Source organism: Oncorhynchus kisutch, linkage group LG28 (genome assembly GCF_002021735.2).
Source record: "Oncorhynchus kisutch isolate 150728-3 linkage group LG28, Okis_V2, whole genome shotgun sequence".
In the NCBI taxonomy this organism is placed as follows: Eukaryota; Metazoa; Chordata; class Actinopteri; order Salmoniformes; family Salmonidae; genus Oncorhynchus; species Oncorhynchus kisutch.
Genome location: NC_034201.2, coordinates 50,142,940 through 50,158,788, shown reverse-complemented (window position 1 = coordinate 50,158,788; position 15,849 = coordinate 50,142,940). Strand labels below are relative to the sequence as shown.

Sequence of the window (15,849 nt, the reverse complement as noted above, 5' to 3'; positions counted from 1 at the left end):
GATGGAGTTGTGTTCTGTTATCATCAGTTACTACCTGGTGATGGAGTTGTGTTCTGTTATAATCAGTTACTACCTGGTGACGGAGTTGTGTCCTGTCATCTGTCATCATCAGTTACTACCTGGTGATGGAGTTGTGTCCTGTCATCTGTCATCATCAGTTACTACCTGGTGATGGAGTTGTGTCCTGTCATCATCAGTTTCTACATGGTGATGGAGTTGTGTCCTGTTATCATCAGTTACTACCTGGTGATGGAGTTGTGTTCTGTTATCATCAGTTACTACCTGGTGATGGAGTTGTGTCCTGTCATCTGTTATCATCAGTTATTACCTGGTGATGGAGTTGTGTCCTGGAGGAAACCTCATGAACCGGATCTACGATAAGAAGAAGCTGGACGAGAGAGAGACTCAGAAATACGTACGGCAGCTGGTGATGGCTGTGGAACATCTGCACAGAGCTGGAGTGGTGCACAGGTACACACACACACACACACACACACACACACACACACACACAGGTACACACACACACACACACACACAGGTAGACACACACGCACACACACAGGTAGACACACACACACAGGTAGAGGGAGACACACACACACAGGTAGAGGGAGACACACACACAAAGGTAGAGGGAGACACACACACACACACATAGGTAGACACACACACACACAGGTAGAGGGAGACACACACACACACACACACACAGGTAGACACACACACACACACAGGTAGACACACACATACACACACAGGTAGACACACACACACAGGTAGAGGGAGACACACAGGTAGAGGGAGACACACACACAGGTAGAGGGAGACACACACACAAAGGTAGAGGGAGACACACACACACACACATAGGTAGACACACACACACACACACACAGGTAGACACACACATACACACACAGGTAGACACACACACACAGGTAGAGGGAGACACACACACACAGGTAGACACACACACACACACACACACACACACAGGGAGAGGGAGACACACACACACACACACACACACAGGTAGACACACACACACACACAGGTAGACACACACATACACACACAGGTAGAGGGAGACACACACACACAGGTAGACACACACACACACACACACACACACACACAGGGAGAGGGAGACACACACATACACAGGGAGACACACATACACACACAGGTAGACAGACACACACACACACACACACAGGTAGACACACACGCGCACACACACAGGTAGACACACACACACACACACACACACACAGGTAGACACACACACACACACAGGTAGAGGGAGACACACACATACACAGGGAGACACACATACACACACAGGTAGACAGACACACACACACACACAGGTAGAGGGAGACACACTCACACACAGGTAGACACACACACACACACACAGGTAGACACACACACACACACACAGGTAGACACACACACACACAGGTAGACACACACACACACAGGTAGACACACACACAGACATAGACACACACAGACATAGACACACACACACGTAGACACACACACACACAGGTAGACACACACACACAGGTAGACACACACACACACACAGGGAGACACACACAATGTAGGGAGGACAGTCTGAGTGATCAGACTATACTAATGTACTACTATATATTGACAGTCGGTCGCAGTGTGTGTGTGGTCACTGTGCTGATAAGGTTGACCTCTGTGTTCTGTGTTGACCTCTGTGTGTCTGTGTTGACCTCTGTGTGTCTGTCTCACAGGGACCTGAAAATTGAAAACCTGCTGTTGGATGAACAGGAACACATCAAGCTCATAGGTACAACTTTTTAATTAACCAACCCTGCTCTGTCTCTGTTAACCAACCCTGCTCTGTCTCTGTTAACCAACCCTGCTCTGTCTCTGTTAACCAACCCTGCTCTGTCTCTGTGTTAACCAACCCTGCTCTGTCTCTGTGTTAACCAACCCTGCTCTGTCTCTGTGTTAACCAACCCTGCTCTGTCTCTGTTAACCAACCCTGCTCTGTCTCTGTTAACCAACCCTGCTCTGTCTCTGTTAACCAGCCCTGCTCTGTCTCTGTGTTAACCAACCCTGCTCTGCCTCTGTGTTAACCAACCCTGCTATGTCTCTGTGTTAACCAACCCTGCTCTGTCTCTGTGTTAACCAACCCTGCTCTGTCTCTGTTAACCAACCCTGCTCTGTCTCTGTCTCTGTGTCTGTGTTAACCAACCCTGCTCCGTCTCTGTGTATGTTAACCAACCCTGCTTTGTCACTCTGTGTGTGTGTGTGTGTGTGTTAACCAACCCATGCTTTGTCACTCTGTGTGTGTGTGTGTGTGTGTGTGTGTGTGTTAACCAACCCATGCTTTGTCTCTCTGTGTGTGTGTGTGTGTGTGTGTGTGTGTGTGTGTGTGTGTGTTAACCAACCCATGCTTTGTCTCTCTGTGTGTGTGTGTGTGTGTGTGTTAACCAACCCATGCTTTGTCTCTCTGTGTGTGTGTGTGTGTGTGTGTGTGTGTGTGTGTTAACCAACCCATGCTTTGTCTCTCTGTGTGTGTGTGTGTGTTAACCAACCCATGCTTTGTCTCTCTGTGTGTGTGTGTGTGTGTGTGTGTGTGTGTTAACCAACCCATGCTTTGTCTCTGTGTGTGTGTGTGTGTTAACCAACCCATGCTTTGTCTCTCTGTGTGTGTGTGTGTTAACCAACCCATGCTTTGTCTCTCTGTGTGTGTGTGTGTGTGTTAACCAACCCATGCTTTGTCTCTCTGTGTGTGTGTGTGTGTGTGTGTTAACCAACCCATGCTTTGTCTCTCTGTGTGTGTGTGTGTGTGTTAACCAACCCATGCTTTGTCTCTCTGTGTGTGTGTGTGTGTGTTAACCAACCCATGCTTTGTCTCTCTGTGTGTGTGTGTGTGTTAACCAACCCATGCTTTGTCTCTGTGTGTGTGTGTGTGTGTGTGTGTTAACCAACCCATGCTTTGTCTCTCTCTGTGTGTGTGTGTGTGTGTGTGTTAACCAACCCATGCTTTGTCTATCTGTGTGTGTGTGTGTGTGTTAACCAACCCATGCTTTGTCTCTCTATGTGTGTGTGTGTGTGTTAACCAACCCATGCTTTGTCTCTGTGTGTGTGTGTGTGTGTGTTAACCAACCCATGCTTTGTCTCTCTGTGTGTGTGTGTGTGTGTGTGTGTTAACCAACCCATGCTTTGTCTCTGTGTGTGTGTGTGTGTGTGTTAACCAACCCATGCTTTGTCTCTCTGTGTGTGTGTGTGTGTTAACCAACCCATGCTTTGTCACTCTGTGTGTGTGTGTGTGTGTGTGTGTGTGTTAACCAACCCATGCTTTGTCTCTCTGTGTGTGTGTGTGTGTTAACCAACCCATGCTTTGTCTCTCTGTGTGTGTGTGTGTGTGTTAACCAACCCATGCTTTGTCTCTCTGTGTGTGTGTGTGTGTGTGTGTGTGTGTGTGTGTGTTAACCAACCCATGCTTTGTCTCTCTGTGTGTGTGTGTGTGTGTGTGTGTGTGTGTGTGTGTTAACCAACCCATGCGTTGTCTCTCTGTGTGTGTGTGTGTGTGTGTGTGTTAACCAACCCATGCTTTGTCTCTCTGTGTGTGTGTGTGTGTGTTAACCAACCCATGCTTTGTCTCTCTGTGTGTGTGTGTGTGTGTGTGTGTGTGTGTGTTAACCAACCCATGCTTTGTCTCTCTGTGTGTGTGTGTGTGTGTGTGTGTGTGTGTGTTAACCAACCCATGCTTTGTCTCTCTGTGTGTGTGTGTGTGTGTGTGTGTGTGTTAACCAACCCATGCTTTGTCACTCTGTGTGTGTGTGTGTGTGTGTGTGTGTGTGTGTGTGTGTGTTAACCAACCCATGCTTTGTCTCTCTGTGTGTGTGTGTGTGTGTTAACCAACCCATGGTTTGTCTCTCTGTGTGTGTGTGTGTGTTAACCAACCCATGCTTTGTCTCTCTGTGTGTGTGTGTGTGTGTGTGTTAACCAACCCATGCTTTGTCTCTCTGTGTGTGTGTGTGTGTGTGTGTGTGTGTGTGTGTGTGTGTGTGTGTGTGTGTGTGTGTTAACCAACCCATGCTTTGTCTCTCTCTGTGTGTGTGTGTGTGTGTGTGTTTTAACCAACCCATGCTTTGTCTCTCTGTGTGTGTGTGTGTGTGTGTGTGTGTGTGTGTGTGTGTGTGTGTGTGTTAACCAACCCATGCTTTGTCTCTCTGTGTGTGTGTGTGTGTGTGTGTGTGTGTGTGTGTGTGTTAACCAACCCATGCTTTGTCTCTCTGTGTGTGTGTGTGTGTGTGTGTGTGTGTGTTAACCAACCCATGCTTTGTCTCTCTGTGTGTGTGTGTGTGTGTGTGTGTGTGTGTGTGTGTGTTAACCAACCCATGCTTTGTCTCTCTGTGTGTGTGTGTGTGTGTGTGTGTGTTAACCAACCCATGCTTTGTCTCTCTGTGTGTGTGTGTGTGTGTGTGTGTGTGTTAACCAACCCATGCTTTGTCTCTCTGTGTGTGTGTGTGTGTGTGTGTGTGTGTGTGTTAACCAACCCATGCTTTGTCTCTCTGTGTGTGTATGTGTGTGTGTGTGTGTGTGTGTTAACCAACCCATGCTTTGTCTCTCTGTGTGTGTGTGTGTGTGTGTGTGTGTGTGTGTGTGTGTGTGTGTTAACCAACCCATGCTTTGTCTCTCTGTGTGTGTGTGTGTGTGTGTGTGTTAACCAACCCATGCTTTGTCTCTCTCTGTGTGTGTGTGTGTGTGTGTGTGTGTGTGTGTGTGTGTGTGTGTGTGTGTGTGTGTGTGTGTGTGTTAACCAACCCATGCTTTGTCTCTGTGTGTGTGTGTGTGTGTGTGTGTGTGTGTGTGTGTGTGTGTGTGTGTGTTAACCAACCCATGCTTTGTCTCTCTGTGTGTGTGTGTGTGTGTGTGTGTGTGTGTTAACCAACCCATGCTTTGTCTCTCTCTGTGTGTGTGTGTGTGTGTGTGTGTGTGTGTGTGTGTGTGTGTGTGTGTTAACCAACCCATGCTTTGTCTCTCTGTGTGTGTGTGTGTGTGTGTGTGTGTGTTAACCAACCCATGCTTTGTCTCTCTGTGTGTGTGTGTGTGTGTGTGTGTGTGTGTTAACCAACCCATGCTTTGTCTCTCTGTGTGTGTGTGTGTTAACCAACCCATGCTTTGTCTCTGTGTGTGTGTGTGTGTGTGTTAACCAACCCATGCTTTGTCTCTCTGTGTGTGTGTGTGTGTTAACCAACCCATGCTTTGTCTCTCTGTGTGTGTGTGTGTGTGTGTGTTAACCAACCCATGCTTTGTCTCTCTGTGTGTGTGTGTGTGTGTGTTAACCAACCCATGCTTTGTCTCTCTGTGTGTGTGTGTGTGTTAACCAACCCATGCTTTGTCTCTCTGTGTGTGTGTGTGTGTGTGTTTGTGTTAACCAACCCATGCTTTGTCTCTGTGTGTGTGTGTGTGTGTGTGTGTTAACCAACCCATGCTTTGTCTCTCTGTGTGTGTGTGTGTGTTAACCAACCCATGCTTTGTCACTCTGTGTGTGTGTGTGTGTGTTAACCAACCCATGCTTTGTCTCTCTGTGTGTGTGTGTGTTAACCAACCCATGCTTTGTCTCTCTGTGTGTGTGTGTGTGTGTTAACCAACCCATGCTTTGTCTCTCTGTGTGTGTGTGTGTGTGTGTTAACCAACCCATGCTTTGTCTCTCTGTGTGTGTGTGTGTGTGTGTGTGTTAACCAACCCATGCGTTGTCTCTGTGTGTGTGTGTGTGTGTGTGTGTGTTAACCAACCCATGCTTTGTCTCTCTGTGTGTGTGTGTGTGTGTGTGTGTTAACCAACCCATGCTATGTCTCTCTGTGTGTGTGTGTGTGTGTGTGTGTGTGTGTGTGTGTGTGTGTGTGTGTGTGTGTGTTAACCAACCCATGCTTTGTCTCTCTGTGTGTGTGTGTGTGTGTGTGTGTGTTAACCAACCCATGCTTTGTCTCTGTGTGTGTGTGTGTGTGTGTGTGTGTGTTAACCAACCCATGCTTTGTCACTCTGTGTGTGTGTGTGTGTGTGTGTGTGTGTTAACCAACCCATGCTTTGTCTCTCTGTGTGTGTGTGTGTGTTAACCAACCCATGGTTTGTCTCTCTGTGTGTGTGTGTGTGTTAACCAACCCATGCTTTGTCTCTCTGTGTGTGTGTGTGTGTTAACCAACCATGCTTTGTCTCTCTGTGTGTGTGTGTGTGTGTGTGTGTGTGTGTGTGTGTGTTAACCAACCCATGCTTTGTCTCTCTCTGTGTGTGTGTGTGTGTGTGTTTTAACCAACCCATGCTTTGTCTCTCTGTGTGTGTGTGTGTGTGTGTGTGTGTGTGTGTGTTAACCAACCCATGCTTTGTCTCTCTGTGTGTGTGTGTGTGTGTGTGTGTGTGTTAACCAACCCATGCTTTGTCTCTCTGTGTGTGTGTGTGTGTGTGTGTGTGTGTTAACCAACCCATGCTTTGTCTCTCTGTGTGTGTGTGTGTGTGTGTGTGTGTGTTAACCAACCCATGCTTTGTCTCTCTGTGTGTGTGTGTGTGTGTGTGTGTGTGTGTGTGTGTGTGTGTGTGTGTGTGTGTGTGTGTTAACCAACCCATGCTTTGTCTCTCTCTGTGTGTGTGTGTGTGTGTGTGTGTGTTAACCAACCCATGCTTTGTCTCTGTGTGTGTGTGTGTGTGTGTGTGTGTGTGTGTTAACCAACCCATGCTTTGTCTCTCTGTGTGTGTGTGTGTGTGTGTGTGTGTGTGTGTGTGTGTGTGTGTGTGTGTGTGTTAACCAACCCATGCTTTGTCTCTCTGTGTGTGTGTGTGTGTGTTAACCAACCCATGCTTTGTCTCTCTGTGTGTGTATGTGTGTGTGTGTGTGTGTGTTAACCAACCCATGCTTTGTCTCTCTGTGTGTGTGTGTTAACCAACCCATGCTTTGTCTCTCTGTGTGTGTGTGTGTGTGTGTGTGTGTGTTAACCAACCCATGCTTTGTCTCTCTCTGTGTGTGTGTGTGTGTGTGTGTGTGTGTGTGTGTGTGTGTGTGTGTTAACCAACCCATGCTTTGTCTCTCTGTGTGTGTGTGTGTGTGTGTGTGTGTGTGTGTGTGTGTTAACCAACCCATGCTTTGTCTCTCTGTGTGTGTGTGTGTGTGTGTGTGTTAACCAACCCATGCTTTGTCTCTCTGTGTGTGTGTGTGTGTGTGTGTTAACCAACCCATGCTTTGTCTCTCTGTGTGTGTGTGTGTGTGTGTGTGTGTGTGTGTGTGTGTGTTAACCAACCCATGCTTTGTCTCTGTGTGTGTGTGTGTGTGTGTGTGTGTGTGTGTGTGTTAACCAACCCATGCTTTGTCTCTCTGTGTGTGTGTGTGTGTTAACCAACCCATGCTTTGTCTCTGTGTGTGTGTGTGTGTGTGTTAACCAACCCATGCTTTGTCTCTCTGTGTGTGTGTGTGTGTGTGTGTGTGTTAACCAACCCATGCTTTGTCTCTCTGTGTGTGTGTGTGTGTGTGTGTGTTAACCAACCCATGCTTTGTCTCTCTGTGTGTGTGTGTGTGTGTGTGTGTTAACCAACCCATGCTTTGTCTCTCTGTGTGTGTGTGTGTGTGTTAACCAACCCATGCTTTGTCTCTCTGTGTGTGTGTGTGTGTGTGTGTGTGTGTTAACCAACCCATGCTTTGTCTCTCTGTGTGTGTGTGTGTGTGTGTGTTAACCAACCCATGCTTTGTCTCTGTGTGTGTGTGTGTGTGTGTGTTAACCAACCCATGCTTTGTCTCTCTGTGTGTGTGTGTGTGTTAACCAACCCATGCTTTGTCTCTCTGTGTGTGTGTGTGTGTGTTAACCAACCCATGCTTTGTCTCTCTGTGTGTGTGTGTGTGTTAACCAACCCATGCTTTGTCTCTCTGTGTGTGTGTGTGTGTGTGTGTTAACCAACCCATGCTTTGTCTCTCTGTGTGTGTGTGTGTGTGTGTGTGTTAACCAACCCATGCTTTGTCTCTCTGTGTGTGTGTGTGTGTGTGTGTGTTAACCAACCCATGCTTTGTCTCTCTGTGTGTGTGTGTGTGTGTGTGTGTGTGTTAACCAACCCATGCTTTGTCTCTCTGTGTGTGTGTGTGTGTGTGTTAACCAACCCATGCTTTGTCTCTGTGTGTGTGTGTGTGTGTGTGTGTGTGTGTGTGTTAACCAACCCATGCTTTGTCTCTGTGTGTGTGTGTGTGTGTGTGTGTGTTAACCAACCCATGCTTTGTCTCTCTGTGTGTGTGTGTGTGTGTGTGTTAACCAACCCATGCTTTGTCTCTCTGTGTCTCTCTGTGTGTGTGTGTTAACCAACCCATGCTTTGTCTCTCTGTGTCTCTCTGTGTGTGTGTGTTAACCAACCCATGCTTTGTCTCTCTGTGTCTCTCTGTGTGTGTGTGTTAACCAACCCATGCTTTGTCTCTCTGTGTCTCTCTGTGTGTGTGTGTTAACCAACCCATGCTTTGTCTCTCTGTGTCTCTCTGTGTGTGTGTGTTAACCAACCCATGCTTTGTCTCTCTGTGTCTCTCTGTGTGTGTGTGTTAACCAACCCATGCTTTGTCTCTCTGTGTCTCTCTGGGTCAGACAGAACCTCTGGTGCCTCCAGTAGCTGGGTCAGACAGAACCTCTGGTGTCCAGTAGCTGGGTCAGACAGAACCTCTGGTGTCCAGTAGCTGGGTCAGACAGAACCTCTGGTGTCCAGTAGCTGGGTCAGACAGAACCTCTGGTGCCTCCAGTAGCTGGGTCAGACAGAACCTCTGGTGTCCAGTAGCTGGGTCAGACAGAACCTCTGGTGTCCAGTAGCTGGGTCAGACAGAACCTCTGGTGCCTCCAGTAGCTGGGTCAGACAGAACCTCTGGTGTCCAGTAGCTGGGTCAGACAGAACCTCTGGTGTCCAGTAGCTGGGTCAGACAGAACCTCTGGTGCCTCCAGTAGCTGGGTCAGACAGAACCTCTGGTGTCCAGTAGCTGGGTCAGACAGAACCTCTGGTGTCCAGTAGCTGGGTCAGACAGAACCTCTGGTGCCTCCAGTAGCTGGGTCAGACAGAACCTGGTGCCTCCAGTAGCTGGGTCAGACAGAACCTCTGGTGTCTCCAGTAGCTGGGTCAGACAGAACCTGGTGCTTCCAGTGATAGAACTCATGTTTTAACCATCCATGTTTATTGGACATCATCTGAAACAACCAAAATAAACTACAAACGCATCCAACACGTTTGTAGAGTCACAAGCCTTCACTGCATGTTAGGAACAGGGGACCAAATCCTAAACTTTTGACTACTTTAATACAGTAGAGTTATGACACCTTTAAATGGGGCTCCTCATTCTTTCTTTCCTAAATGGTAAAACACAAATGGATTTCTGTATTTAATATATTTTAAAAAAGTAACCTTTATTCAACTAGGCAAGCCAGTTAAGAACAAATTCTAATTTACAATGACGACCCCCCCCCCCCCGGGCCAAATCCGGATGACGCTGGGCCAATTGTGCTCAGCCTTATGGGAATTCCAATCGTTGCCGGATGTGATTCGGCCTAGATTCGAACCAGGGACTGTAGTGACGCCTCTTGCACTGAGATGCCTAGCTAAATAAAGGTAAAAGAAAAACCAAATGTGTCTTTTAGACCTCTGCTCCACTCGGGAACCCACTGTATGGTGACGTTCACTACTGTCACGTCAAATGACACGTTTGATCAAATCTGAAAAGGCTGAAGAGCCTAATTAAACGTTTTAGCTCCACTGTCTAAATAAATACGTAGGGGAGTGTACATTATAACGCATATATTTAAGCGATGAAGGGGGTGTGGTATATGGCCAATATACCGCGGCTGAGGGCTGTTCTAATGCACAACACGGACTGTCTGGACACAGCCCTTCGCCGTGCCTTATTGCTGTTATAAACTGGTTACCAACATAATTACAGCAGCCGTGCCTTATTGCTGTTATAAACTGGTTACCAACATAACTACAGCAGTAAAAATGTATGTTTTGTCATAACCATGATATACGGTGTGATATACCATGGGCTGTCAGCCAATCAGAATTCAGGGCTCAAAACAGCCAGTTTATAACCGTTCAGAAGTTTGGGGTCATTTAGAAATGTCCTTGTTTTTCCACCTTTCTAACTAGTTCTGTCTTTATGTTGTTACTCTCCCTCTTTCAAGAACACCTAAATGACATTCAGAACCTGTCTCCTCCCCTGTAGATTTTGGTCTCAGTAACTGTGCAGGGATCCTGGGTTACTCCGACCCGTTCAGTACGCAGTGTGGGAGTCCAGCCTACGCTGCTCCAGAACTACTGTCCCGCAAGAAGTACGGCCCCAAGGTGGACGTCTGGTCCATGTGAGTATTCACTGCTCTGTTTTTTAATGTTATTTCTTCATTGTTAGATTACTGTTAGATATTACTGCACGGTCGGAACTAGAAGCACAAGCATTTAGCTACACTCGCATTAACATCTGCTAACCATGTGACTGTGACCAATAACATTTTATTTGAGTACATAAACTGACAGGTTTTATACACAACAGTTTACAACAAACGCGTCTCATGTCTACCATTTACAACAAACGAGTCTCATGTCTACCGTTTACAACAAATACGTCTCATGTCTACCGTTTACAACAAACAGATTTCATGTCTACCGTTTACAACAAATACGTCTCATGTCTACCGTTTACAACAAACGCGTCTCATGTCTACCGTTTACAACAAACGCGTCTCATGTCTACCATTTACAACAAACAGATTTCATGTCTACCGTTTACAACAAACAGATTTCATGTCTACCGTTTACAACAAATACGTCTCATGTCTACCGTTTACAACAAATACGTCTCATGTCTACCGTTTACAACAAACAGATTTCATGTCTACCGTTTACAACAAACGCGTCTCATGTCATTCACACACCCTATTTCTCTGTCAGAATAAATACTTCTAGACTGTAAACAGTAAAGACATCTATTCAAACTACGAGATCACTTCTCAACCAGTTCACTAGAACTCATTTATTATGACATTTATTAGTGGCTGGGTGAGTGTTGTACACGGGTGTGTAACGTTCCTGTGCATGTTGTCCCTTACAGAGGAGTGAACATGTACGCCATGCTGACTGGCAGCCTTCCCTTCACCGTGGAGCCCTTTAGTCTCAGGGCGTTGCACCAGAAGATGGTGGACAAGGATATGAACCCTCTACCGCCCTCTCTCTCTACAGGTACACACAGAGACGAGCACACAGAGACGAGAGCACACAGAGACAGACACAGAAAACAAATGTGCCAAAACAAGTGGCTGGCGGCTGTTTTCTTGTTTTTCAAATCCCAGATTGTAGCTTTAACAAATTCTCACCCCATTCCCTCTTCTCTCTCTCTGTCTCTCCATCTCTCTCTCCCCCTCTCCCCTCCTCTCTCTCTCTCTCTCTCTCTCCCCATCTCTCTCTCTCTCCCCATCTCTATCTCTCTCTCCATCTCTCTCTCTCTCTCTCTCCCTCCATCTCCCTCTCTCTCCATCTCTCTCTCTCTCTCTCCTTCCATCTCTCTCTCTTTCTCTCTCCTTCCATCTCTCTCTCCCCTCCTCTCTCTCTCTCGCTCTCTCTCTCTCCATCTCTCTCTTCCCTCCTCTCTGTCTCTCTCCCCCTCCTCTCCCCTCTCCTCCCCTCCTCTCCCTCCTCCTCTCCCCTCCCCCTCTCCCCTCCTCTCTCTCCCCCTCTCCCCTCCTATCTCTCCACAGCGGCCATCTGTCTAATGAAGAAGCTGTTAGAACCAGATCCAGCTAAGAGACCCAACATCCACCAGGTCATGTCTGACTCCTGGCTACAGCTGGCTAACGCTAACACTGGAGCACCCTACCTCAACAGGTACACACACAGGTCTGATGGCTAACGCTAACACTGAAGCACCCTACCTCAACAGGTACACACACAGGTCAACTGGCTAACGCTAACACTGGAGCACCCTACCTCAACAGGTACACACACAGGTCTGATGACTAACGTCTCTCTGTCTCTCTAGGATCCACATTGAGGAGATCAACCACATGGTATTACTGCATATGACAGAGAGGATGGGCTACAAACACAGCGAGGTGCTGAGTGCCGTGCTCACCAACAGAGCCTGTCACACCCTGGCTGTCTACTTCCTGCTCAACAACAAGATGAAGAGGCTCTCCAAAGAATACAGGGTAGGTAAACAACACCTGGAGTACAGGCTAGGGTAAACAACACCTGGAGTACAGGCTAGGGTAAACAACACATGGAGTACAGGCTAGGGTAAACAACACCTGGAGTACAGGCTAGGGTAAACAACACCTGGAGTACAGGCTAGGGTAAACAACACCTGGAGTACAGGCTAGGGTAAACAACACCTGGAGTACAGGCTAGGGTAAACAACACCTGGAGTACAGGCTAGGGTAAACAACACCTGGAGTATAGGCTAGGGTAAACAACACCTGGAGTACAGGCTAGGGTAAACAACACCTGGAGTACAGGCTAGGGTAAACAACACCTGGAGTACAGGCTAGGTTAGGGTAAACAACACCTGGAGTACAGGCTAGGTTAGGATAAACAACACCTGGAGTACAGGCTAGGGTAAACAACACCTGGAGTACAGGCTAGGGTAAACAACACCTGGAGTACAGGCTAGGGTAAACAACACCTGGAGTACAGGCTAGGGTAAACAACACCTGGAGTACAGGCTAGGTTAGGATAAACAACACCTGGAGTACAGGCTAGGGTAAACAACACCTGGAGTACAGGCTAGGGTAAACAACACCTGGAGTACAGGCTAGGGTAAACAACACCTGGAGTACAGGCTAGGTTAGGATAAACAACACCTGGAGTACAGGCTAGGGTAAACAACACCTGGAGTACAGGCTAGGGTAAACAACACCTGGAGTACAGGCTAGGGTAAACAACACCTGGAGTACAGGCTAGGGTAAACAACACCTGGAGTACAGGCTAGGGTAAACAACACCTGGAGTACAGGCTAGGGTAAACAACACCTGGAGTACAGGCTAGGGTAAACAACACCTGGAGTACAGGGTAGGGTAAACAACACCTGGAGTACAGGGTAGGGTAAACAACACCTGGAGTACAGGCTAGGGTAAACAACACCTGGAGTACAGGCTAGGGTAAACAACACCTGGAGTACAGGCTAGGGTAAACAACACCTGGAGTACAGGCTAGGGTAAACAACACCTGGAGTACAGGCTAGGTTAGGATAAACAACACCTGGAGTACAGGCTAGGGTAAACAACACCTGGAGTACAGGCTAGGGTAAACAACACCTGGAGTACAGGCTAGGGTAAACAACACCTGGAGTACAGGCTAGGGTAAACAACACCTGGAGTACAGGCTAGGGTAAACAACACCTGGAGTACAGGGTAGGGTAAACAACACCTGGAGTACAGGCTAGGTTAGGGTAAACAACACCTGGAGTACAGGCTAGGGTAAACAACACCTGGAGTACAGGGTAGGGTAAACAACACCTGGAGTACAGGCTAGGTTAGGGTAAACAACACCTGGAGTACAGGCTAGGTTAGGGTAAACAACACCTGGAGTACAGGCTAGGGTAAACAACACCTGGAGTACAGGCTAGGGTAAACAACACCTGGAGTACAGGCTAGGGTAAACAACACCTGGAGTACAGGCTAGGGTAAACAACACCTGGAGTACAGGGTAGGGTAAACAACACCTGGAGTACAGGGTAGGGTAAACAACACCTGGAGTACAGGCTAGGGTAAACAACACCTGGAGTACAGGCTAGGGTAAACAACACCTGGAGTACAGGCTAGGGTAAACAACACCTGGAGTACAGGCTAGGTTAGGATAAACAACACCTGGAGTACAGGCTAGGGTAAACAACACCTGGAGTACAGGCTAGGGTAAACAACACCTGGAGTACAGGCTAGGGTAAACAACACCTGGAGTACAGGCTAGGGTAAACAACACCTGGAGTACAGGCTAGGGTAAACAACACCTGGAGTACAGGCTAGGTTAGGGTAAACAACACCTGGAGTACAGGCTAGGTTAGGGTAAACAACACCTGGAGTACAGGCTAGGTTAGGGTAAACAACACCTGGAATACAGGCTAGGTTAGGGTAAACAACACCTGGAGTACAGGCTAGGTTAGGGTAAACAACACCTGGAGTACAGGCTAGGTTAGGGTAAACAACACCTGGAATACAGGCTAGGTTAGGGTAAACAACACCTGGAATACAGGCTAGGTTAGGGTAAACAACACCTGGAGTACAGGCTGGGTTAGGGTAAACAACACCTGGAATACAGGCTAGGTTAGGGTAAACAACACCTGGAATACAGGCTAGGTTAGGGTAAACAACACCTGGAGTACAGGCTAGGTTAGGGTAAACAGCACCTGGAGTACAGGCTAGGTTAGGGTAAACAACACCTGGAGTACAGGCTAGGTTAGGGTAAACAACACCATGGCAGTACAGGCTAGGTTAGGGTAAACAACACCTGGAGTACAGGCTAGGGTAAACAACACCTGTACTACAGGCTAAGTTAGGGTAAACAACACCTGAAGTACAGGCTAGGTTAGGGTAAACAACACCTGGAGTACAGCCGATCCTTTGTTGTCCATCCTAATACTTTAAGAAGATATGACAAAGAGCTGCTAATTCAATCTGGACAAGCTAATAACAGGACTGGTCCTTCACTAACAGGGCTGGTACTTCACTAACAGGACTGGTCCTTCACTAGAAACACATCTGGACAAGATAATAACAGGACTGGTTCTTCACCAGAAACACATCTGGACAAGATAATAACAGGACTGGTCCTTCACTAACAGGACTGGTCCTTCACTAACAGGACTGGTTCTTCACTAACCGGACTGGTCCTTCACTAGCAGGACTGGTCCTTCACTAACAGGACTGGTCCTTCACTAACAGGACTGGTCCTTCACTAGCAGGACTGGTCCTTCATTAACTGGACTGGACCTTCACTAGCAGGACTGGTCCTTCACTAACAGGACTGGTCCTTCACTAACAGGACTGGTCCTTCACTAGCAGGACTGGTCCTTCATTAACAGGACTGGGCCTTCACTAACAGGACTGGGCCTTCACTAACAGGACTGGGCCTTCACTAACAGGACTGGGCCTTCACTAACAGGACTGGGCCTTCACTAACAGGACTGGGCCTTCACTAGCAACATGCATAACAACAAGACGAAAGCACAACAAAACAGAACAGCAGAATTAACACCAAATAGATCAGAACGCTTGAGACTGTAAATATCTGTAGAACACTGTTTTCCCTTTAAGGAAACCACCTGTTAATAACAGGAACTTACTGTAATTATATTCTCTGTTAAACCACCTGTTAATAGCAGGAACTTACTGTAATTATATTCTCTGTTAAACCACCTGTTAATAGCAGGAACTTACTGTAATTATATTCTCTGTTAAACCACCTGTTAATAGCAGGAACTTACTGTAATTATATTCTCTGTTAAACCACCTGTTAATAACAGGAACTTACTGTAATGTAAGGAAACCACCTGTTAATGACAGGAACTTACTGTAATGTAAGGAAACCACCTGTTAATAACAGGAACTTACTCGAATGATATTCTCTGTTAAACCACCTGTTAATAACAGGAACTTACTGTAATGTAAGGAAACCACCTGTTAATGACAGGAACTTACTGTAATGTAAGGAAACCACCTGTTAATAACAGGAACTTACTGTAATGTAAGGAAACCACCTGTTAATGACAGGAACTTACTGTAATGTAAGGAAACCACCTGTTAATAACAGGAACTTACTGTAATGTAAGGAAACCACCTGTTAATGACAGGAACTTACTGTAATGTA

General features: G+C 47.1%; 1 protein-coding gene across 1 annotated transcript in view; it reads left to right on the top strand.

The window, feature by feature from the left end:
• Positions 1 to 15,849, top strand: part of hunk (hormonally up-regulated Neu-associated kinase) — a 49,002-nt gene that overhangs the window by 29,219 nt on the left and 3,934 nt on the right. The window contains exons 3-8 of the mRNA XM_031807416.1: positions 322 to 471; positions 1,773 to 1,828; positions 10,223 to 10,358; positions 11,105 to 11,232; positions 11,748 to 11,874; positions 12,029 to 12,197. Of these exons, the coding sequence (XP_031663276.1) occupies positions 322 to 471; positions 1,773 to 1,828; positions 10,223 to 10,358; positions 11,105 to 11,232; positions 11,748 to 11,874; positions 12,029 to 12,197 (766 nt within the window). The remainder of the gene's footprint in view (positions 1 to 321; positions 472 to 1,772; positions 1,829 to 10,222; positions 10,359 to 11,104; positions 11,233 to 11,747; positions 11,875 to 12,028; positions 12,198 to 15,849) is intronic.